Source organism: Saccopteryx bilineata, chromosome X, assembly GCF_036850765.1.
Source record: "Saccopteryx bilineata isolate mSacBil1 chromosome X, mSacBil1_pri_phased_curated, whole genome shotgun sequence".
Lineage (NCBI taxonomy): Eukaryota > Metazoa > Chordata > Mammalia > Chiroptera > Emballonuridae > Saccopteryx > Saccopteryx bilineata.
Window position 1 is genome coordinate 98602964 of NC_089502.1, and position 23781 is coordinate 98626744.

At 40.3% G+C, this 23781-nt stretch overlaps 1 protein-coding gene and 1 pseudogene across 4 annotated transcripts in view; one reads left to right on the forward strand and one right to left on the reverse strand.

Annotated features, from left to right (window-relative positions):
- Positions 1-23781, reverse strand: part of ZNF41 (zinc finger protein 41) — a 41249-nt gene that overhangs the window by 13911 nt on the left and 3557 nt on the right. For 3 of the 4 annotated variants that reach the window (XM_066249565.1, XM_066249566.1, XM_066249568.1), the window contains exon 2: positions 12584-12812. In XM_066249565.1, coding sequence (XP_066105662.1) covers positions 12584-12655 — 72 coding nt within the window. In that variant the 5' untranslated portion in view covers positions 12656-12812. Of the gene's footprint in view, positions 1-12583; positions 12813-21024; positions 21081-23781 lie in introns of those variants that run through there. The other variant, XM_066249567.1, reaches the window with a different exon arrangement.
- On the forward strand, positions 14786-14881 carry LOC136317959 (U6 spliceosomal RNA; annotated as a pseudogene).

Genomic DNA, 23781 nt, shown 5'->3' on the forward strand with positions numbered 1-23781 from the left:
GCAGGAGGCATGTTTGAGAATATTTACAACATTATTCAAAATATGTATAATATTTCATGATAAAAAGGTAAAAATGAATAATAACTTTAAAAAAATTCTTGTTTAATATAACAGTAACAATATCTACTATCTTTGTGGGAAAATGTTAAGGATACTTTCTTTGTTGTTTTTATTCACATAATCTCTAAGCCTATAAAACCAACCACAAACTAATCAGGATTATTTTTCTGTGCTACAGAGACTTGGGGTTTTGGGGAAGAGAGAACCAAATGAATGTATTAACTGTTTAAAAAAATTAAGTTAATCCAGTCCTCTATTTTTTTTTTTACAGTGATTAAAAGCCTTTAAGCAAACTCTTGGCCAATACAGCAAGAATCCCTAAAAGAGTAGTGTCCTTAACATGTTCACCAAGTCCAAGTTGGCCCCGTCACCATGCCAAATCCCTGAAAAATGCAATATGGGGCACATATACACCATGGTATACTATTCAGCTAGGAGAAATGATGACATCGGATCACTTACAGCGGAATGGTGGAGTCTTGGTAGCATTGTGCGGTGTGAAATAAGCGAATCAGAAAAAAACAGTAACTGCAGGATTCCATACATTGGTGGGACATAAAAGCAAGACTAAGAGGCATGGACAGGAGTGTGGTGGTTACGGGGGGTGGGGGGAGGGGTACAGAGAGAACTGGATGGAGGGTGGCGGAGGACAATCTCTCTTCCGGTGATGGGTATGCAACAGAACTAAATGACAAGATAACCTAGAAATGTTTTCTTTGAATGTATGTACCCTGATTTATTGATGTCACCCCATTAAAATAAAAATTTATTTATAAAAAAAAATTAAGTTAAGCCCTGGCTGGGTGGCTCAGTGGATAAGACGTTGACCTGGTGCACCAGAAGTCGAGGATTTGATTCCCAGTCAGGGCACATACAAGAAGCAGTCAATGGATGCACAACTAAATGGAACAAGTAAGTGGAACAATAAGTTGATGCTTCTCTCTCTCTCTCATCAATGAAAAAAAAAAGATCTGAGAAAAAACTAAGTTAAAAATTACCATTGAGACCAAAATGGAATGAATAGACACGAGTCTCCCATGTTCTAACTCGCTAACTACAGCTAAAGCCCTGGACATTATATGTAAAATAAAGATAAGAAGATTGTGTCAGTTGGAGAAAAAAGGCAAGCTGACTAGGGACCTCAGAACCTGAGGAATGACATGACAGTGATTTTCCTGAGTTTTCTGTTTGCCCATATGTCTTAGACTAGGTGTTGTGCAGTCTGGCAACCCAGAATGCCAACTGACACAGACAGAAACTGCCAGGAAAGCCTACTTTCTCTAGCTAAAATACCAGGAAATGAGGCACTATAGCAAGAAAGAAAATTTTAGATAATAATTGTTCTACTCCAGCCAAGCCTCAAAGGAAAATCTGTGGCCCCTACCACCATTCCCATCAGCAAAGGCTGATTGGGGCACCAAGATTTTCACCCTTTCCAGGGGGTAATGAGGTCCCTCCTCAGTAATGTCAGTTTATTCTAAGTGAAGATCGTGAATTTCCACCCCACCCAATAAGGAGGTGCCCTTCTGCCTCTACACCCAGTGGGAAGCCTGACATTCTACCTCTGCCCAGCAACAACAAGGTACTCATTCCTCTCTGGGATGTCAGAGGAGGCCAAGTAGGAAGCTTGAACTTCTGCCTCCACCTGGCAGTGAGGAGGAGGAGATTCTCCTTTTCCAGTAGAACAGTGTCAGAGGAAGCCTGCTAAACACAAGACTTAAATGATACCCAGAGTCTCATACTTCTCAAAATATCCAGGACATAATTGAGAATCAGGCATCATATGAAGAAGCAGGAAAACCTCAACTTGAATGAAAGAAGATAATCAGCAGACACCAACACCAAGGTGACATGGATATTAGAATTATCTGACCAGCCTGACCTGTGGTGGCGCAGTGGATAAAGCGTTGACCTGGAAATGTTGAGGTCGCCAGTTCGAAACCCTGGGCTTGCCTGGTCAAGGCACATATGGGAGTTGATGCTTCCAGCTCCTTCCCCCTTCTCTCTCTCTGTCTCTCTCTCCTCTCTCTCCCTCTCTGTCTCTCTCTCCTCTCTAAAAATGAATAATAAAAAAAAGAATTATCTGACCAGATTTTTAAAATATCCATCATGAAGATGCTTCCATATACTTAAATTCAAAAATAGAAGGTCTCAGCAAAAAAATAGAAGATAGAAAAAAAAATAGAAGATAGAAAAAGAACTGAATGGAAATTTTAGAACTGAAAAAATACAGTAACATAAAACTCAGTGGATGAGCTCAGTAGCTCAATAGCAGAATGGAGAGGACAAAGGAAAGAATCAGAGAGCTTGACAATACAACAGAAATGATCTGAACAACAGAAAGAAAGTTGACTGGAAAAAAATGACCAGAGTCTCAAAGACTTGTGAGATTATAACAAGAGATCTGGCATTCATGTCATCAGAGTCCCAGAAGGAGAGGAGAAAGAGTGTGGGGCTGAAAAAGTATTTAAAGAAGTTATGGCTGAAAATTTCTGAAATTTGGCAAAAGATAGCAACTTAGAGATTCAAGAAGTTGAGCAAACCCCAAAAGGATAATCAAAGAAATCTATACCAAACACACTATAATCACACTTCAGAAAACTAAATTCAGAAAAAGCTCTTGAAATCAGCAAAAGAGAAATGGCATCCTACCTACAAGGGAAAAATGATTAATGACAAAGAATTGTTCATTAGAAACCATGGAGGTGAGAAGGAAGTGGCACGATATTTTTCTTTTTTTTTCTTTATTTTTTTTAAGATTTTTTTTTATTTATTCATTATAGAGAGGGGAAAGAGAGAGAGAAGGGGGAGGAGCAGGAAGCATCAACTCCCATATGTGCCTTGACCAGGCAAGCCCAGGGTTTTTGAACCAGCAACCTCAGCATTTCCAGGTTGACGCTTTATCCATTGTGCCACCACAGGTCAGGCCAGATATTTTTCAAGTGTGAAAGAAAAGAACTGTCAACCCTGAATTCGGTATCTAGCAAAATTACCCTTCATAAATGAAGACGTAATAACAAATACATGAAAAGATGTTTGACATCATTAATTATCAGGAAAATGCACATCAAAGCTACAATGAGATACCATCTCACATCCACTAGGATGACTAGAATTAAAGTCAGATAATAACGTGTTGATGATGAAAAGGAGAAATCGGAACCTTCACATGTTGCTGGTGAGAATGTAAAATGGTGTAGCTACTTTGGAAAGCAGTTTGGCAGTTCTTCAAATAATCATAAATGAAAATATATATCCATTAAAAACTTGTACACAAATGTTTATAGCAGCATTACTTATAATATCCAAAAAGTGGAAACAAACCAAATGTATATCAGCTGAGAAATGGATAAACAAAAAAGTGGTATATCTGTACAGTGGAATATTATATAGCCATAAAAGGAATAAAGTACTGGTACATGCTGCAATATGAATGAACAGTGAAACATTATGCTGATTGAAAGAAGCCAGCCATAACACCATATATCATATGATTTGATTCATGTGAAATGTCCAGAATAGTGAAGTGTATAGAGACAGAAAATAGATTAGTGGTGATATAAGGTTGGCAGAGGCAAGGAGTGAGGGAACAGGGCAGAGGAGTGATGGCTAATGGTATGTATAAGGTTTCTTTTTGAGGTGATAAAAATGTTCTAAAATTGTGGTTATGGTTATATATATTTATAAATATATATATAACCCCCCCACACACACTTTGGGTAAATTGTATGGCATGTGAGTTATATCTCAATAAAGCTTTAAAAAACTGCCTGACCTGTGGTGGCGCAGTGGATAAAGCATTGACCTGGAACGCTGAGGTCACCAGTTTGAAACCCCAGGCTTGCCTGGTGAAGTCACACATGAGAAGCAACTACTATGAGTTGATACTTCCTGCTCCCCTCTGCCTTCTCTCTATATGTAGTCTCTCTAAAAAATCAATAAGTAAAATGAAGAAGAAGGGGAAGAAGAAAAGAAGAAGAAATAATAATAAAGGGGAAATCAAGAAATTCTCAGATGAAGGAAAATTAAGAAAATGTGTTGCCAGGGAGACCAACCCTGAAAGAAAGGCTAAAAGTTTCCCACTTTCTGGGTTTAGATGACTGTATCCTTGTGATGTTTGTACCAAGTGATAGAGCTATGGACTCGAAAAACTTCTGGTTTAATTTGAGGGTCAGAATACTTCATAAGTGGAGCTGTGAATTTCTTCAACAAATGGCATAGAAAGAGTATAAAAGGGAGAGGAAACTTCAGTGACATGTCAGCCAAACACAGCACATGGACCCTATTTAAATCTGGATTCAAAAATCCAACTCAGAATGACATTTAGAAAAAAAATAAGAGAAAACTGAGCCAGACTAGATATTAGATATGAAGGAGTTATCATAAATGGCGATGAGTGTGTTAGTTGTTATTTGAAAAGTTCTTCTCAGCTAGAGAAATATTATGAAGTATTCAAATGTGACAAGATATTATGTCTAAGATTTACTTTAGAAACTTCAGCAAAAGAACAGTGAGGGGATGGGAGAGAACAAATAAAATAACAATTGTAGAATGTTGATAATTATTGTGTTGGGTGGGTTTATTATAATATTCTCCTTATATTTGTGCATGTTTGGAAATATCTGTTCAATTATTTGAAAGTTGTTGGAAAAATCATGAAAGAAAAGCATAATATAATCTTCATAAGCAAAAAAGGAAGTTCTCTAAACAGAGATTATAAAAGGAGTCGTGGAACATCAGAAAGAAAAAACACAGAAAGAACAAAAATGTGGGTAAATACAATAGACTTTCTTTCTGCTCTTCAGTTTTTAAAATTGTGTTTGAAGTTCAGAGCAAAAAGTATAACATTGTTTGATGTGGATCTCCATGTATGTAGAAAAAATATTTTAAGACAATTTTATTATAAACTACAAGGGTGGCCCTAGCTAGGTAACTCAGTCGGTTAGTGTCATCCTGATATGCCATGGCTGTGGGTTTGATCCCTGGTCAGGGCACGTCCAAGAATCAAGCAATTCATAAATAAGTGGAACAACAAGTTGATGTTTCTCTCAAATCAATAAATAAAAATTAGAAAAATAAAATAAAATAAACTGCCAGGGTAAAGAGACTTAAAGGGAAGTAAGTTTTCTACACTTCACTCTAACTGATAAAATGACAACACCGGTGTGGACCTATGCAGTGATGGAAGAGTTCTGTATCTGGATTATTGTACAGGAATCTATGCATGTGTAAAATGGCAGAGAATCAAACACACATTGTAGCAATGTTAGTTTCCTGTTTGTGATACTGCACTGTGGCGATGCAGGATGTAACCATTGGGCAAACCGGAATGAAGGGTTACATGCGATCTCTCTGTACCATTATTGCAACTTTCTACAAATCTATAATCATTTCAAAATACTGTAAAATGTTTGTAACAAACTGCCAATATTATCCTCAGAAAGAGTGGAGAATTTAGTGGACACACCAGAAAAGATCAGGATGCTATTACAAAGAAGCATTCACCTCTTCCTTATCTATCTGCCTACCGACACACCTGCCTACCTACTCATACTATGGACTTGTGACTTCCTTCCTTATTCAGCAGGTTATGATCTATTACTATTATTATTTACTTTGCAACTCAAATTGTCCCAGATTTGGCCAGAGAAAGCTCCTTCAAGCTGACTCCTGCGTGCTTTAGAAATGTCCCCATCTTTTAAGTACCTCATTTCTTTCCAGCACCACCAGTTCTTCCAGATAATTCGGTACACTCCCTGTTTTAACTCCGGAGTCAGTCATTTCTCCACTTATAAGAACAAGCAGCTCTAGCTCCTATTAGTGACAAGTGGCAAATCAAAGTGTGCTCATTGTGCCTGGGAGGCACATCACTGTCCTTTCGGCATCAAAGCAAGGAATGTTTTTCCATACAATAAAATGCCAACTAACCAATGTAGAAAAATGATGAAATTACAAAGACATCATTAGGGAAACAGCAGGTAATTAATTGTTACAGGCAAAAACCATCATAGGATATTTACATATATCAAAGAATCTCCCCACAAAATAGTTATGAATTACAAAGGGAAAGATAGTAACTTCACAGGATGAGATGGCACCTTAGCCAGGTGATCAAAGTTAATATCAATAAAGGGCAAATTGATATTAAGTAATTAGTGACATGTAGCACTGAGAAAACTACATCGGCCTGACCTGTGGTGGCACAGTGGATAAAGCGTCAACCTGGAAACGCTGAGGTTGCTGGTTCAAAACCCTAGGCTTGCCTGGTCAAGGCACATATGGGAGTTAATGCTTCTTGCTCCTCCCCCTTCTCTCTCTCTCTCTCTCCCCCCCTATAATGAATAAATAAAAATCTTTAAAAAAAAGAAAGAAAACTACATCATCAGTTCTGTGATATTCCTGACAAAAATGAATAACCTGAATCTAATGATGAAGATGAAAAAAACAAACCCAAAATGAGGGTCATTTTCAAAACCGTCAGTGTCATGAAAGTTGCGGAAAGGCTAAGAAACTGGTCAGATTAAAGACTAAAGGGGACATGACAACTGAGCGTAATCCATAAACCTGGCCTGGATCCTGGATAGGGGCAAATGCTGTAAAGAACATTATTGTGACAGCTAGGGAGACTGTATGTTACATATTGTATGTTAGATAACTAGATAATACACATTGTATATGAAATAATACTAAATCAGTGTTAAATGTCTTGATTTTGATAACTGTAACTGTGGTTATAGAAGAGAATGTCCTTGTTAAGAGATAAACATTGAAGTATTTAATGGTAAAAGGGTCTTATTGTCTGCAAATTAAGTTTCAAATGGCTCAGAAAACAGTTCTAACATATCTGGGTGTACATACACACACATACATACATAAGTTGAAAAAATAATGAAAACAAATGTGTCAAAATGTTAACAATTGGTGATTTGGGGAAAAAGGGCATATATAATTCTTTGTACTATTCATGTAACAACTCTTATTTTTTAAAAAAATTATTTCAAAAGAATAAAAAGTTTCAAAAGAATCAAAGTTTTAAAACTCAGTAGAAAATATAAGTGCATGAATATCATTTAGGTCTTGGGGTAGGTGAGGATTTCTAAAAAAAAAAAAAAAAAAAGACAAAAAATGCACCAAGTATCAGAGAAAACATCTAATGATTCAACAATGAGTAAACGAGAACCCTTTATTCCAGGGGTCCCCAAACTTTTTACACAGGGGGCCAGTTCACTGTCCCTCAGACCATTGGAGGGCCGGACTATAAAAAAAACTATGAACAAATCCCTATGCACACTGCACATATCTTATTTTAAAGTAAAAAAACAAAACGGGAACAAATACAATATTTAAAATAAAGAACAAGTAAATTTAAATCAACAAACTGACCAGTATTTCAATGGGAACTATGCTCCTCTCACTGACCACCAATGAAAGAGGTGCCCCTTCCGGAAGTGCGGTGGGGGCCGCATGCGGCCCGCGGGGCTGTAGTTTGGGGACCCCTGCTTTATTCACTGAAGGACCCTTTGGCCTTTGGGGCCCTGGCTGCCCTCCCCTTATCAGTTGAGGGGTACAGAGCAGGCAGGGAAATCAGTGTACGTGCTGTGCTTTGTGCTTCCTTCCACACTAGCAGCTCCTGGAGGAGGCAGAGCCGTAAGCGCTGGACCATGCCCAGTACTTCTCCACCCACCAGCTCTCCTGAGCACAGTGCCAGGGTTGCTGAGAGCAGGACGTCCTCCTGTGTCCCTAGCAACACACCTGACCTGTTCCCCCTTCATCACGCAAGGGTGCTCATCTAAGGAGAAGCCTGGAGTCAGGATTGAGGGATTCTCAGTTCTTATTCTGTCTGCCCATCCTCCTGATCCATACTTGCTCTCTTGGCAGTTACCCCAGGGCCGAGCAGCAGGTGTGCGGGTGACACGGGGGAGGAGCCTCGGGGCAGAGAGGAGTGCCTTTTTACCAGCCAGTATAGAAGAATTAAAATATCAAGTCTCTGACACTGTTAAACATTTTAACTACTGTTGCCTACCTGTTCGCTGACAGCACAAGCCAGTGGACAAAAGACCACTTTCCCCTCTCTCCCTTCCTGGGAGTCACTAAGGCCACATTCACAGGGAAAGTGTACAAAGACCAGACCAGGCGTCAATAGGCACAGGATGAATAGTAATAAGATACACTGCCTATGGAATCCCGTCTTTCACTTGTATTCACCAAAATCGACTTTTCGGACCCTACCCTGGCTGGGTAGGCATGTATGGGGTGATGGAGAAGGACTGTGGAACTAGACATTTGAGTGCAAAGTTGCTAGTCGGACCCGCCCAGATTCCAGCCTCATTTGCCATATATGAAAAGGTTTGATATTCTGGGCTCTTTTTGCCACAGAGGATGGCATGTGTCCCCCCCCCCCACCCAGGAACCTTACCAGGGCTTCCTCATGCTAGGTAAGGATCCCCATTCCAGCTTCTCCTAACTCTCCAGTGAACCACACAGCAATGTTTCCCTTCAGAGTTGTCTCAGTCCCAGCACATGAAGCCCCCTCACCCCCGGGGCGTGCTGGGCTGCCAGGATGGTCTGCTCACTGCCCATTCTGTCCCACCCTACAGCCAGCTTGGGGCTCAGACCTCCCTTCTCAGGCCTGCTTTCGCTTCTGCCTGAGCACATTTCTACATTTATTCCTGTGATGGGATCCTGACTTCCTACATCCTGTCCAGCCTAGCAGAGGCCTTCCAGGACACTTACTGGGCTGGCTGACTGTGAACAGTGAGTGCTTGGTTCACTGGGCTCTCCTATGGGGCCAGCTCTCCAACCTCTCTGCATGCTCCTCCTTGGCTGGGGGTGTCCTGGTCTTTCCTGCCCCTTCTGGCTGTTCCTTATCCATCTGACGGTTCCCTGTTCCCTAGGACTGTTCTCTGCATCCCTTTACCCTTCCCACTCAGATCCCCTGACTTCTTTCTGCTCTCTCTTCTGGTTCTTGTTCCCTCTGCATGGTCCCCATCTGACTCTTCCTTGGTCATTCTGTTTATTCTTCCTTCTAAGTGTTTCTTGTTCTTTCTGAGTGTTCCCTGGCCTCTTTCCTGATGGCTGCTATTTATTGTTTCCTCTGATTATCCCCGGGTCCTTCTTAGCCGTTCTGTGTCTCCTATTTCTTCTTCTCTTTGACTAATCCTTGGTGCCTCTGACAGTCCTGTGTTCCCCTTGACAGTTGTCCCTTTAGCTAATCCTTAGTCTGTGGCATCATTCTTTTGATTGTGCCCTAATCCATCTGGCTGTTCCCTGGTCCTAATGAGCTTTTCTCATTTCTTCTAGTAGACAATGACTGTCATTTGAGCCCTCTGACTACTCTCTAGTCTAGATTCTTTCGTTTCTTGGGCAGTTCTAGAATGCATTGCTGCTGGTTCGTTCTCACCTGATGCTGCTGCGTCTGGTCCATGGACCACACTTTGTGGGGTGAAGGTCTACACGGCTCCTAGTCTAGGCTCTTGATCACCAAAGTATATGCTTTCTGTGTCCTCTGTGCCATGGTTGAATTCTGTACTTTCTTCTGCTGCATTACTTACATGCATTACTGACTACTGGCTGGGCACTCTGTTTCTTGGGAAGGGTGATCAGCTGTCCCAGTTTGCCTAAGACTTTCCCTACTTTAGCACTGGAAGTCCCCCGTTCTGGGGAACCCCTCTCACCTTATCCTGGGAAAATCTGGCTGATTGCCAGCCTCTCCTTATATTCTGTAACTGCCCTTAGCTTCAGTGTCTGTTGTCTGGGGCCTTTGGCTGCTAACTAGCTTAAGAACTGATACTATGTCTTCTAAGTGTTCTCGAGTCCCAATACCAGTTGCCTAGTCTGTCAGGATGTTATTCAACACAAGACACACTTTTTTTTTTTCATTTTTCCGAAGCTGGAAGCAGGGAGGCAGTCAGACAGACTCCTGCATGAAGACACACTTTTGATGGTCATGTCTCCCATTCCCCAATCTTCTAGTTAGTTCCTGGCACCTCTAGTGGACACCCAGCACACCTTTGCTGTTCCCTCTGGCTGGTGCCAGCCCTCAGCAGCTGTTCCTTGTTCTGTGTGGCCCCTAGTGCCTTTGGCTACTCCTCAGCCTTGGAGGCCCTTCTCTGTCTCTCCAACTGTCCCATGGATCTGTCCCTTCAGTTCTCTTTCACCTGTTCTACAGCCTCAGCAGATGGTCCCTGCTTCCTTTGGCTGCTACTCACTCCCAGATTCCTCTTTCCATTCCTTGGTCCCTGGTGCCTCTACATTTCCCAACCCTTCAGGTTTTCCTCCGAACCCGGGTTCCTCACGAAGTTGCTTGTCCCACAGGCTCTTACCCAGAACACTGAACCTTTTTGCCTTTTCCATTTAACTGAGCCTTCTGTTTGCTCATCCCTCTGGATGGACCCTGCTCCCTCTGGTTGCTATTTGGTTTCAGTGCCTCCTGGCCCTGTGCTCCTATTTTGAGATCCCTGACTATTCTTGTACCCTCTGGCTCTTCCTTGCTCCCCACTACCACCACTTTTCCTGACAACTGTTTCTTGTTCTCTCTGTTGCTCCCACCTCTGACTTGTGTTTCCCATTTCTTGTGTCTTTCTCCCTTTGCGCTCCCACCTGTCTCTGGACCCCTTGGCTATTTTTCATTTACAGCAAGTGCACCACGGTCTCTCCAGCTGTTCCCTATGGCTGTTCCTCATCTCGTTTTCTTCCTGGCCCCTTCTGCTTGTTTCCTAGCTTCAGCCACTATTTCCTGATCCAAGTGGCTGTTCCCTATTCTTGGGGGCATTGTTATTGGTTACTTGGTATATCTGCCCATTCCCTGCTCCCTGACATCTAATGAAAAAACCAAGGCCCTAACACCTAAATAGTATCCACCAGGATCTTGATAATTTCCATCTCTTCTTGCAAAGGGGCAGAGAGCTCTGGTTGGGAAGGAAGACGTGAATGGAGAAATGTTCCTTGCAGAGCCCAAAATCATTTATCTAGAATTTCCCCACACGTGGGCTGGGAAAAAGGCCATGTGCAGAAGGACCAGGAAGGACTGCATTGTTGTGGCTCCATTCTGTGGGTCTGTGACTGATGTAATGATGGAACTGCGCCTAGCCAAGGTCAATTTTCTGCTGGGAAGAGGTGTACTACTGCTAGGCAGCAATTCATTTACCATTCAATGCCCCTATATTTTTTACTCAAAACATAATTTCAGTGACTTGGGAAAAAAGATTTAAGTGTAGGAATTTCACTATTGAAGTTTCAATCACAACAGAAAACCTGAAACACTTTAAATGGTTAAATTAATTAGTCTATCCAAAAGACATAATGTTATTATGAGTCATGTGTATCTGAAGAAAAATATTTATTGTCTAGAAATTTATGTTAAACTGCCAAGTTAAAAAGGAGGCATACAAATGCTATGATTCCATTTTCAAACTTAAGCTATATAATTATATGCACACGGCATGTATGTGCACTCACAGCCCCACACATGTACCCTGATACAGGCACTCATACACACACAAAGGAAAAAAACAATGGAAAGGAAATATAACTAAATGTTAACACTGGCTAACTTAGGGTAATGCTGGAATTACAAGTAATGTTTTATTCTCTTGCATACCTGCATTTTCTAACATTTTATTGTGAAATAGTAAAATTATGAAATAAAATTAAAATAAAACTTAAAAAGTTTAACATTATCTTAATGACCACATGACCCTGAGCCCCTGTGACAATGAGCCTGTCCCATAGGTGACAGCATCCACAGGATGGTTTGAAGGAGGCAGTTGTCTGATGGGGTCTGGTTCTCTCATTGTCTTCCTCTGTTTACAGAATCTCCAGGGGAACTTTTAGTAGGACACTTGGTCTGGGCTGCAGTGTGGCGAGGGTGGAGGGCATACTCAGGAGGCGGGGTTCCAGTCCAGTATTGTCAATTCACAATCTGAGCCACCAGGACAAGTCATGTCCCTTCTCAGGCCATTTTGTTCACCTTTGAATGGAGGAAGAACTAGAAGGCCCTAGAGACTGTGGTTGCCCTACCACCTTGCCATCCTCTAAGTTCGTAAGAAAAGGGATTTTTCTGCCTTATATCAGGATAAGGAGAAATCAGCCAGTATCCAGAGACCAGGGGAACGGAGGTTCTGGTGGGGATCAGCTGAGTGTCTATGCAGAGCCAGTGGAGTATGAGGGGGCCACAGTGTAATATCTCCTTGCTAAGGGCTGGTGGTTGTTTCCACCTGGACACGCCTGCAACACCCTGCAGGAAGCTGCTTCCTCTCCAGGTGTGGTGTTGACCCTCCCATCCCACCTTTCCTCCACCAGCCACATCACATTTCCCACGGAAACACAAAGGTCTCTGAATGTGGGACATCAGCCATGTGGTGCTTACTCTCAGCAGGAAGATAGTGATTTGTCTCAGGGGCAGTGAGTCAGGAATTTGTTGCTCTGGTGACCCATCTGCCTCTGCTCAGAGGCCCTGGTGATAGGTTAGGACTGTCTCTTTACGGAATGAATTCCTGCCCCTGGGAGTCCTCTCCCTTCTCACCTCACACAACCTGCTATGTCCCTCTGCAGCCAGAGCCGAGGTCCGCTGGGGAGAGTTTGCGTTGCTTGGCATTCTGCTGAGCTTCAGCCCTGGGGCTCTCTTGCTGACAACTCCACTCTTTCTAGGAGCTTGAAAGCAGGCACCTGTGGACTCAGCCAGAGATGCTGGGGCCAGAAGGAAGATCCTGCAGCCTTCACTATGGGGTCTGGTCCACGGACTCCAAGAAACTCTGAAAAGAAAGTGTCCACATGGTCAGTCATTCTACATTCACACCAGAAATGCTTCCTGGGGACATCAAGTGATGGCTCACTGAGCTGGATACTGTGGAAAAGTTCAGTGAAACCAACACTAAGTATTAGCATAGAATATGGGAAAAACTTGTAAAATTTGTTGTAAAATGAATGATTTGATTCCAGCTCTGAAGAAGTCACTTTTGCCTGACTTTCTTCATCTTAAAACAGAATTAAAAACACTTCTCTCATATGGTGGTTAGAGTTAAATGAAGTGATGCTTCTAAAGTACTTACTCTTACTTGGGACCTGGAATATACTCCATTAATATTAAATATTGCTACTATAACATGCCAGTCATATTTTATTAGGTACCTCATTTAATTCTCATACTCATCCTGTGAACTATTATTATTATTATTCACATTTACCATCAGGTAGAACCATTCAGAAATACTAAGAAATTTTCCCCAAGGACACTCAGATTAGGAGGAAGGACAGAGATTCAAACCTAGGTATGCCTGGCTCCAAAGTGCATTTCTTAACTACTGTGCCATGTGGTATTTTTATATCAGGCAGAGTCACAATAAACATTATTTTTGTTTCTTGCTGCCTTCAAAGTGCTTCAGCTGAAGGGTGGCCGTGTCACATGTGCCTAAACCAACCTTCCATATAATTCAATGTATATTCTAGCAACTTATAGAGCCCACCCTCTTATGCCAAAGATAGAAAAAACGCATATTCTTAAGGTGCCATCAACTGGTTTCCATAGGCTCCTCAAATAATCATCAACCCAGGCAACATACCCTCAATAAAAAATCTACCAAACATCGGCTTAGGGTCCCTTGGGGGACAAACCTGACTACCTCTAGGACCTTATAACTCAAAACCCATATATAGAATCAGTGACTCCTCTAAAACCCTCAATAATAGATCTTCTAGTCCTTATCAACTCACACAGCTGTGCATTTACCTAGATCCCAATCAATTACTCTTATAAGTCTCCACAAACTGATTCCCAAAGAATGGTAATACCAGGTGAATCAATCATTCACCACCTCAGTGACCCAATTAATAATTTTCATGGACCAATCAATGACTTCACATACTTACAATGCCAACTCTTATTAAAATTCAAGAATTTCTACAGATGTCTCAGTCACTTATCCACAGATGTCTCAATTATTTTCCTTCAAGGTTTCCTGAAGAGTGTCACTCACTGTCTCAATATGAATGACATCTATAGGTCCTGGGTCTTATTGGACTCTAACTCATTGATCCTCTCTTACAATCAACCCCAAGTCAGATTTGGCATTCAATATAAAGAATAAAAAGAAAACCTAAAATACTTCCAAGAAGAAACAGCACACAATGGCATTAGACTCCTTATTTGTAACAATAGAAGCCATATTAGAAGAAAACTACAAATTATTGAGAGAAAGTGATTGAGATCTAAGAATTCTAAACTCACCCTTGCTCAATACCATTTTTCTGTCAAAGCAAAAGACAGATGATTTTAGACATAAAAACGTTTATAGCATAATATGCCAATATTTCTATCTCAGGAGAATATTCAAAAGAATGGTATAAATAATTATAAACTTATGATAGAAACCTCAAAATCAGAAGAAATAAGTTTGAGAAATGATCTTTGCATCTGATATACAGTTATCCTGAATAAAGAAAAATAATGTAATTAAGTATTTGGAATAAATAAGATTATTACTATTGCATAGTGGAGAATTTTAAATACTCTGAGAAAATCTACTAAGTGAAATAAAGAGGGTATTTCTCCTAACTCATTCCAAGAAACTTGATACTAAAACTAGACAAAGATAGTACAAAAAAAGAAAGAAAACTAGAGACCAACATCTCTCATGAACACAGATGCAAAAATTCTTAACAAAATATTAGCAAGTGTAATTCATCAATATATAAAAAGAATTACCACGCTCTCAAAACTCAACATTGAGTGCTCGCTTCGGCAGCACATATACTAAAATTGGAACGATACAGAGAAGATTAGCATGGCCCCTGTGCAAGGATGACACGCAAATTCCATATTTTTTAAAAAAGAAAAACAAAAACAAAAAACTCCAACTCAACATTGAGGAAACAGACAACCCAATTAGAAAATGGGCAAAAGACATAGAGACATTTCACCAAAGTGGGTATACAAAGGGCAAAAAAGCACAAGAGAATATGTTCAACATCCATAAACAAGCATATGCTAAAATTTATATAGAAAGGCACAGCCTCTAGAATACCTAAACCAGTCTAGACAAAGAAGACTAAAGTGAGAGAATCATTCTAATAATAATAAAGCTAGCTACATAGGTACAGTAATCAAGACTGTAGTTTTGGCTTGATCTGTGGTGGCACAGTGGATGGAGTGTTGACCTGGAATGCTGAGGTCACTGGTTCAAAGCCCTGGGCTTGCCTGGTCAAGGCACATATGAGAAACAAAACAAGTTGATGATATACAAATAAGGAAGTCTGTGATACAAAGCCACTTATCTGAAGCATAAATGGAATTCTTCATAAGAGTGCACCACTCCCCATCATGCAACAGTCAAAGGTATGGGGAAAAGCTTAGTTTGAGAAGATCTTAGTATTAGAAGGATACTGAAACGATCTTAGTGTTAAAAGGGTAGGAAAGGCTTAATCTTAGGCTATAAGGACTTTGCCAGCTTACAGCCTGTCTCCCACACTCAATGCAAACTATAAATGAGAAAACATATACACCATATTTACAAACTTATTTGACCAACAGGGAACAATCCAACAACAGAAGATAAACTTGGTAAACATTTATGCACCCAATATAGGAGCACCTAAATATGTAAAGCAAATCTTGCTAGACATAAAGGGAAAGATTGACAGCAATAGTCTTAGTAGGGGATTTTGACACCCCACCAACATCAATGGATAGATCATCCAGATAGAAAATCAATAAGGAAATGGTGGCCTTAAATAACACATTAGGTCATGTGGATTTAATTGATAGTTTTAGAGCATTTCACCTCAAACCAGCAGAATATACTTTCTTTTCAAGTACACATTTTCTAAGAGAGGCCACATGTTAGGATATAAAAAGAAGTCTCAATAAATTTAAGAAGATTGAAATCATATCAAGTATCTTCTCTCACCATAATAGTATAAAACTAGAAATTAATCACACACACAAAAACCCCATACAAAGACATGGAGGCTAAACAACATATTATTAAACTACTATATGGATGGATTAACAGTGAGATCAAGAAACAATTCATAAGATACCTTCAAATCAATGAAAATGAGAACACAACAACCCACACCTATGGGACACAATCAAAGCAATGCTAAGAAGGAAATGTATGGCGGTATAGGCCTATCTCAAGAAACAAGAAAAATTTCAAATGAGGAATATAACCTTACATTTTAAAGAATTTGAAAAAGAACAACAGACAAAGCCCAAAATGAGTAGAAGGAAGGAAATAATGTCAGGAAAGAAATAAATGAAATAGAGACTAAAAATAAAATACAAAAGATCAATGAAACCAAGAGTTGGTTCTTTGAATGGATAAACAGGGCCAACAAACCTTTAACCAGACTCATCAAGAAAAAAAGGAAAACCCAAATAAATAAATCAGATATGAAAGAGGAGAAGTAACAACAGACACGAAGGAAATACAAAAGAGTGTAAGAAAATTTTATGTACAACCATATGCCAACAAATTGGACAATCTGGATGAAATGGATAAATTCCTAGAAATATACAATTTTCCAAAACTGAATTAGGAAGAATGAGGAAATCTGAATAGACAGATTATAGCCAGTAAAATTAAAGCAGCAATCAAAAAACTCCCAACAAACATAGTTCTGGACCAGATGGTTTCACAGGTGAATTTCATCAAACATTCAAAGAAGAATTAACTCCTATACTTCTCAAACTATTCTGAAAAATTCAAGAGGAGAGAAGATTCCTAAGCTCATTTTATGTGGCAAGCATTATCTTAATTTCAAAACCAGGTAAAGACATCACAAAGAAAGAAAATTATAGGCCAATATCCCTGATGAACAGATGCTAAAATCGTCAACAAAATATTAGCAAACTGGATCCAGCAATACATTACAAAGGTCATACACCATGATCAAGTGGGATTTATTCCAGGATGCAAAGTTGTCACAACATCTGTAAATCAATAAATGTGATTATACCACATAAACAAAATGAAGCATAAAAACCACAGGATCATATCAATAGATGCAGAAAAAGCATTTGATAAAATTCAGCACCCATTGCCTGACTGGTGGTGGAATAGTAAATAGAACATTGACTTGGGATGCTGAGGTCCCAAGTTCGAAACTCTACGGCTGCCAGCTTGAGTGTGGGCTGATCCAGCTTGAGCACAGGCTTACTAGCTTGAGCACAGGGTCTCTGGCTTGAGCATGGGATCATTGACATGATCCCATGGTCATTGGCTTGAAGCCCAAGGTTGCTGGCCTGAGCCCAAGGTTGTTGGCTTGCTGTAGCACCTTCCCCTGTAGTACTCCAGCCAGCTGGGAACTACCAGGGTCGCGTGGAAGAAACCTACTCAAGACACAAAATTGTGTCAAGAGGAAGAGAAGAAGGAGAAGGGAAGGCCTGCCATGGGAGGCAAAGAAGACCTCCTGAATTTCCTTCTCCCTTAGCTTTTATTGATCAGAAGCAGAATAGAGATAATGGATTACAAAGGAGGGAGGCCAGGTGATAAGGGGAAAAATGACTAGTGGCCATTTTGCTGACATGGAGAAAGAGCTAATTTGGGTCAGCACATTCTTTTTCTTTTGCTAATTAACAAGCACAAAGGAAGGGGCAATCTAGAACTTCTAGGCTAATTTTCTAAAGCCCAAGCCCGTTCACATGCATTCCTTTGTATTTGCACAAAGGTCACTCACTCACACAGTTCTTTGGTGTTTTCATCCAAGAGACATTCACTCAGAGCTTTTAACTAAAGTTCCCCAATTCAGGTTATAGAGGGTTCAAGGTTAAATGGGTGATTCCCTACATGTCCCCCATCAAGGCACATATGAGAAGCAATCAATGAGCAACTATAGTGCAGCAACTATGAGTCGATGCTTCTCATCTTCTCATCGTCCTTCCTATTTCTCTCTCACTTTAAATAAATAAATAAATAAAAATTTTTAAAAAACAGCACCCATTTATGTTAGAAACTAGCAGCAAAGTGGGAATTGGGAGTACATACATCAACATAACAAAGGCCATCTATGACAAACACACAACTAACATCATACTCAATGTGCAAAAACTACAAGTGCTTGTCACTTCTCTTATTCAATATAGGACTGGAATTCCTAACCATAGCTATCACACAAGAAGAAATAAAAGGCATCCAAATTGGATAAGAAGAAGTAAAATCGCCATTATTTGTAGATGATTCAATATTGTATATTGAGAACCTTAAAGATTCCACCAAAGAAACTACTGGAATTGATAAATGAATTCAGTGAAGTAGCAAGACACAAAATAAATATCTAGAAATCAGTTGCATTTTTATACACCAATAATGATCAATCAGAAAGGGAAACCAAGAAAACAATCCCATTCACAATTGATTCAAAAGAATAAAATACCTAGGAATAAATTTAACCAAGGAGGGAAATGACCTGTACTCAGAAAATTATAAGACACTAAAGCAGCAGTTCTCAACCTGTGGGTTGTGACCCCAGTGGGGGTCAAACGACCAAAACACAGGGGTCGCCCACAGGTTGAGAACCGCTGCACTAAAGGAAGAAATTGAAGAAGAGGCCCTGGCTGGTTGGCTCAGCGGTAGAGCGTCGGCCTGGCATGTGGGGGACCTGGGTTCAATTCCCGGCCAGGGCACATAGGAGAAGCGCCCATTTGCTTCTCCACCCCCCCTTCCTCTCTGTCTCTCTCTTCCCCTCCTGCAGCCAAGGCTCCATTGGAGCAAAGGTGGCCCGGGCGCTGGGGATGGCTCCTTGACCTCTGCCCCAGGCGCTAGAGTGGCTCTGGTCGCAGCAGAGCAACGCCCCGGAGGGGCAGAGCATTGCCCCCTGGTGGGCAGAGCCTCATCCCTGGTGGGCGTGCCGGGTGGATCCTGGTCGGGCGCATGAGGGAGTCTGTCTGACTGTCTCTCCCCGTTTCCAGCTTCAGAAAAATACAAAAAAAAAAAAAAAGAAAGAAATTGAAGAAGATACAAACAAGTAGAAGCATACACTGTGTTTATGGATAGGAAGAATTAACATCATTAAAACATCCGTATTACCCAAAGCAATCTGTAGATTCAGTGTAATTCCTATTAGAGAGCAATGGTGTATTTCACAGAACTAGAACAAATATTCCAAAATTTTTATAGAACCACAAAAAAAACCCTGAATAGCCACAGCAATCTTGAGAAAGAAGAACAAAATTCAAGAACTCATGCTACCTAATATAAAACTATAGTACAAGGCCATAGTGACCAAAGTGGCATGATACTAGCATAAAAACAGACATATAGGTCAATGGAACAGAATAAGAGAGCCCAGAAACCAGCTAACACCTATGATCAATTAATATTTGACAAAGGAGGCAAGAACATACAATGTTGTAAAGACAGTCTATTCAATAAATGGCATTGGGAAAATTAGATAAGTGCAAAAAAATTGAAACTAGACCACTTTCTTACACCATACATAAGAATAAACTCAAAAAGGATTAAAGACATGAAACTATATGTGCTTCTCATATGAGCCTTGATGAGGGGGCATGTAGGGAATCACCCATTTAACCTTGAACCCTCTATGAGTTGGATTGGGGAATTTTAGTTAAAAGCCCTGAGTGAAACATGAAACAGACATGAAACTATAAAAACACGGTATTTTATTAAATATTTTAACACACCATTTGGTTCAGAATATTTTTTTTCTTATTTTCCTCCTTAAAACCCTAGGTGTGTCTTATGGTCAGGTGCATCTTATGGAGTGAAAAATACGGTATATCAGAAAAAAATATTGCTATGAGAAATGTCTGAGATTTTACTGCTTGTGTTTTCTTCTAGGTATGCTGGTGAGGATGTGGAGAAAAGGGAACCCTCATGCACTATTATTGGTGGAAATAAAGATGGGTACAGCCACTTTGGAAAGTATGGAGTTATTTCAAAAAATTAAAAATGGAACTGCCTTTTGACCCATGATTCCCACTTCTGGAAATTTATCCCAAGAAGCTTGAAACACTAATTCAAAAGAATATATGCACCCCTATGTTCATTGCAGCATTATTTACAATAGTCAAGATCTGGAAACAGTCCAGATGCCAGTCAGTAGATGAATGGATATAAAAATTGTGGTACATTTACACAATGGAATACTATGTGGCCATAAAAAAGGAAATGTTACCATTTGTGACAACATGAATGGACCTGGAGATCATTATGCCAAGTGAAATAAACCAGTTAGAGAAAGGCAAGTACCATATGATTTCACTCATATGTGAAATCTAATGAATCAAATGAACCAACAAGCAAAATAGAGACAGATTCACACATAGAAAGCAGGCTGACAGCTATGGGGGAGGTGTAGGAGGGCTGGGTGAGAGAGGTGAAGGGATAGAGCAAAAAAGGACAAAAAAACTCATGGACACGAGGACAACAGTGTGGTGATTGCCAGGAGGAGGGGAAGTGGAGGAGGGTATGGGGGCATAAATGGTGATGGACGAGGACGTGACTTAGGGGGGTGAGCACACAATACGGTGTATGCGGTGTGTTGTAGAATTGGGCACCTGAAACCTGCATTGTTATGTTAACTAGTGTCACCCTAATAAATTCAATAAAATTATTTTAAAATAAAGAAAAAGAAATGCCAAAGATAAATGAACTAAGTGTTAAACCTAAGAAATTAGAAAATGAAAATATACTGCTCACAAAAATTAGAGGATATTTTATCACTTCATATTCATTTTGAAATATTGTGTGTGTGTGTGTGTGTGTGTGTGTGTGTGTGTGTGAGTGACAGAAACAGAAAGAGACAGAGAGGTTCAGACAGGGACAGAAAAGAGGAAGGGAGAGAGAGAGATGTGAAACATCAATCCTTCATTGCAGCTCCTTAGTTGTTCATTGATTGCTTTCTCATATGTGCCTTGATGGGGGGGGGATTGCTGCAGAGTGAGTGACCCCTTGCTCAAGCCAGCGACCTTGGGCTCAAGCTGGCGACCTCGGGGTTTCGAACCTGGGTCCTCTGCGTCCCAGTCCGATGCTCTATCCATGCTCTATCACAGCCTGTTCAGACTTTGAGCAGTGCATTTATGACAAACCTGATAGAGAAGAAAAAAAATATATATATATATACACACACACACATATATTCACATAGTTTAGGAATGAAAAAGAAGCTATTCCCACAGATGTGGAAGTGATCAAAATAATTTAAGCATTATGTTCAGCTCAATGAGAATATTAAACCCCCAGAAAACATAAATTACCAAAATTAATCCCCCAAAAGTAAAAATCTGTGAAGATCAGTAATCAGAGAAAAGAAAATAATTAAAAATTCACCATTTAAAATGGCACCAGTTCTAAATGTTTATAGCTAGGGCCTGACCTGTGGTGGCGCAGTGGATAAAGCGTCGACCTGGAAATGCTGAGGTCGCCGGTTCAAAACCCTGGGCTTGCCTGGTCAAGGCACATATGGGAGTTGATGCTTCCAGCTCCTCCCCACCTTCTCTCTCTCTCTCTCTCTCTCTCTCTCTCTCTCTCTCCCCCTTTCTCTCTCCTCTCTAAAATGAATTAAAAAAATTTTAAATGTTTATAGCTAGCTAAACTTATTTTTAAATTTTCCATTGATTTGAGAGCAAGTGAAAGAAATGGAAAGAGAGTAAGGGCGGGAAGAGAATGGGAGAGAGAGAGAGAGAAAGCTTCAGCTCATTGTTTCCCTCTCTCCTCTCAGTTGTTCCATTTAGTTGGGTACTCATTGATTATTCCTCATAGGTGCCTTGATTAGGGCTCAAACTGCAACCTCTGGTGCATGGGTTGATGCTTTATACACTGAGCCACCCAGCCAAGGTCTATAGCTAAACTTTAAAGAAGACAATTTATATGCCATTTTAACATATAAAAAGATAGAAATTTCCTGAATTTCTTTTTAAAACTGGCACAAGCTTATGTGACATAAATTCTAAATAAATTGGCCAGCCCTGGCCAGTTGGCTCAGTGGCAGAGCATTGACACGGTGTGTGGAAGTACCGGGTTTGATTCCTGGTCAGGGCACACAGGAGAGGTGACCATCTGCTTCTTCCCCCACTCCCTCCTCCTTCTCTTTCTCTCTCTCTTTCCCTCCTGCAGCCATGGCTCAATTGATTGGAGCACATCATCGATCCTGGGCCCTGGGATGGCTCTAGGAACATACTAAAAACCACTGAATTGTATAAGGTTTAAATGGGTGAAGTTTATGGTAGGTGAATTATATTAACAAAGCTGTTAGAAAAGGAGGGGAGGCCTGGCCGGTTAGCTCAGCGGTAGAGCGTCGGCCTAGCGTGCGGAGGACCCGGGTTCGATTCCCGGCCAGGGCACACAGGAGAAGTGCCCATTTGCTTCTCCACCCCTCCGCCGCGTCTTCCTCTCTGTCTCTCTCTTCCCCTCCCGCAGCCAAGGCTCCATTGGAGCAAAGATGGCCCAGGCGCTGGGGATGGCTCTGTGGCCTCTGCCCCAGGCGCTAGAGTGACTCTGGTCACAACATGGCGACGCCCAGGATGGGCAGAGCATCGCCCCCTGGTGGGCAGAGTGTCGCCCCTGGTGGGCGTGCCGGGTGGATCCCGGTCGGGCGCATGCGGGAGTCTGTCTGACTGTCTCTCCCTGTTTCCAGCTTCAGAAAATTGCAAAAAAAAAAAAGAAAGAAAGAAAAGGAGGGGAAAAACCATGTAGATAGTAAATGGCCATACAGGATTTCAAATCTAGTATCTGGCAAGTGAGGGTACTTAATAAATGTTTGTTGAATGAATGAATGAATAAACACTTTTCATTTTCAAATTAGCAACAAGATAAAGACACCTTCTATCAAGTGTCACTCACCATTGTTCTGAAAGCTCTAGCTAATGCAATAGGAGAAGATGAGGTAATCAGAATAAATATTTGAAAGAAAGAGTATCATTGTTAATTGGATGTGATATGGTTATTGTACATAGAAAAACTGAGAAAGGGGGCCGCCCCCTCGCCCGTCACGCAAGGCACGTTTGTGGGGAACCTGGTGCTAAATCATTCATAGACGACCTGCTTCTGGGTCAGGGTTTTGTATGTAGCAGAGCAGCTCCCTCGCCGCGATCTATTGAAAGTCAGCCCTCAACACAAGGGTTTGAAAAGATAAAGAAAAGGGAAACTCTAAATTTTAAAAAGAAAAAAAGAAAAACAGATACTATAAAAAGAAACGAGTTCACATGAGAATTTGATAATGGAATTAGATAGAAAATAAAATACAAAAGAAAATGAAACTACAAAAATTGATATATTATTTTCTATGGAAATATAAAAATATGCTACTCACCATGATGACAAAAAGAATGAACTTTTTAAAAAAGTGCTGGATATATAAGAATAAAACTATAAAGTATTATAGTTTTAATGGTTGTTTTTGAATCAAAATAAAGTGGTTTTAATATTCATGTCAGAATAAATGCTAAAGAATAGTAAAGAAAACCAAAAAAAGAAAAAGAACAGTGAGGGCACTAGCATTATTCAATAATCAAAGTATTTCTGAAATCGATAAAATTTTTTAAAGGGTATAGATAAATATATCAGAAGAAGAAATAGAGTTCACCAAAAATAATAATAATAATAATAATAATAATACAATAAAAAGAAAAAAGGAAGAAAAACAAAAGAACAAAAACAAACAAAAAAAGAAATAGAGTTCAGAAATAGAACAATATGCATTTGGAAATTTATGTAACAAAAGTGGCATTTAATTGAGTTAGAAAAGGGTAGTCATTAAATG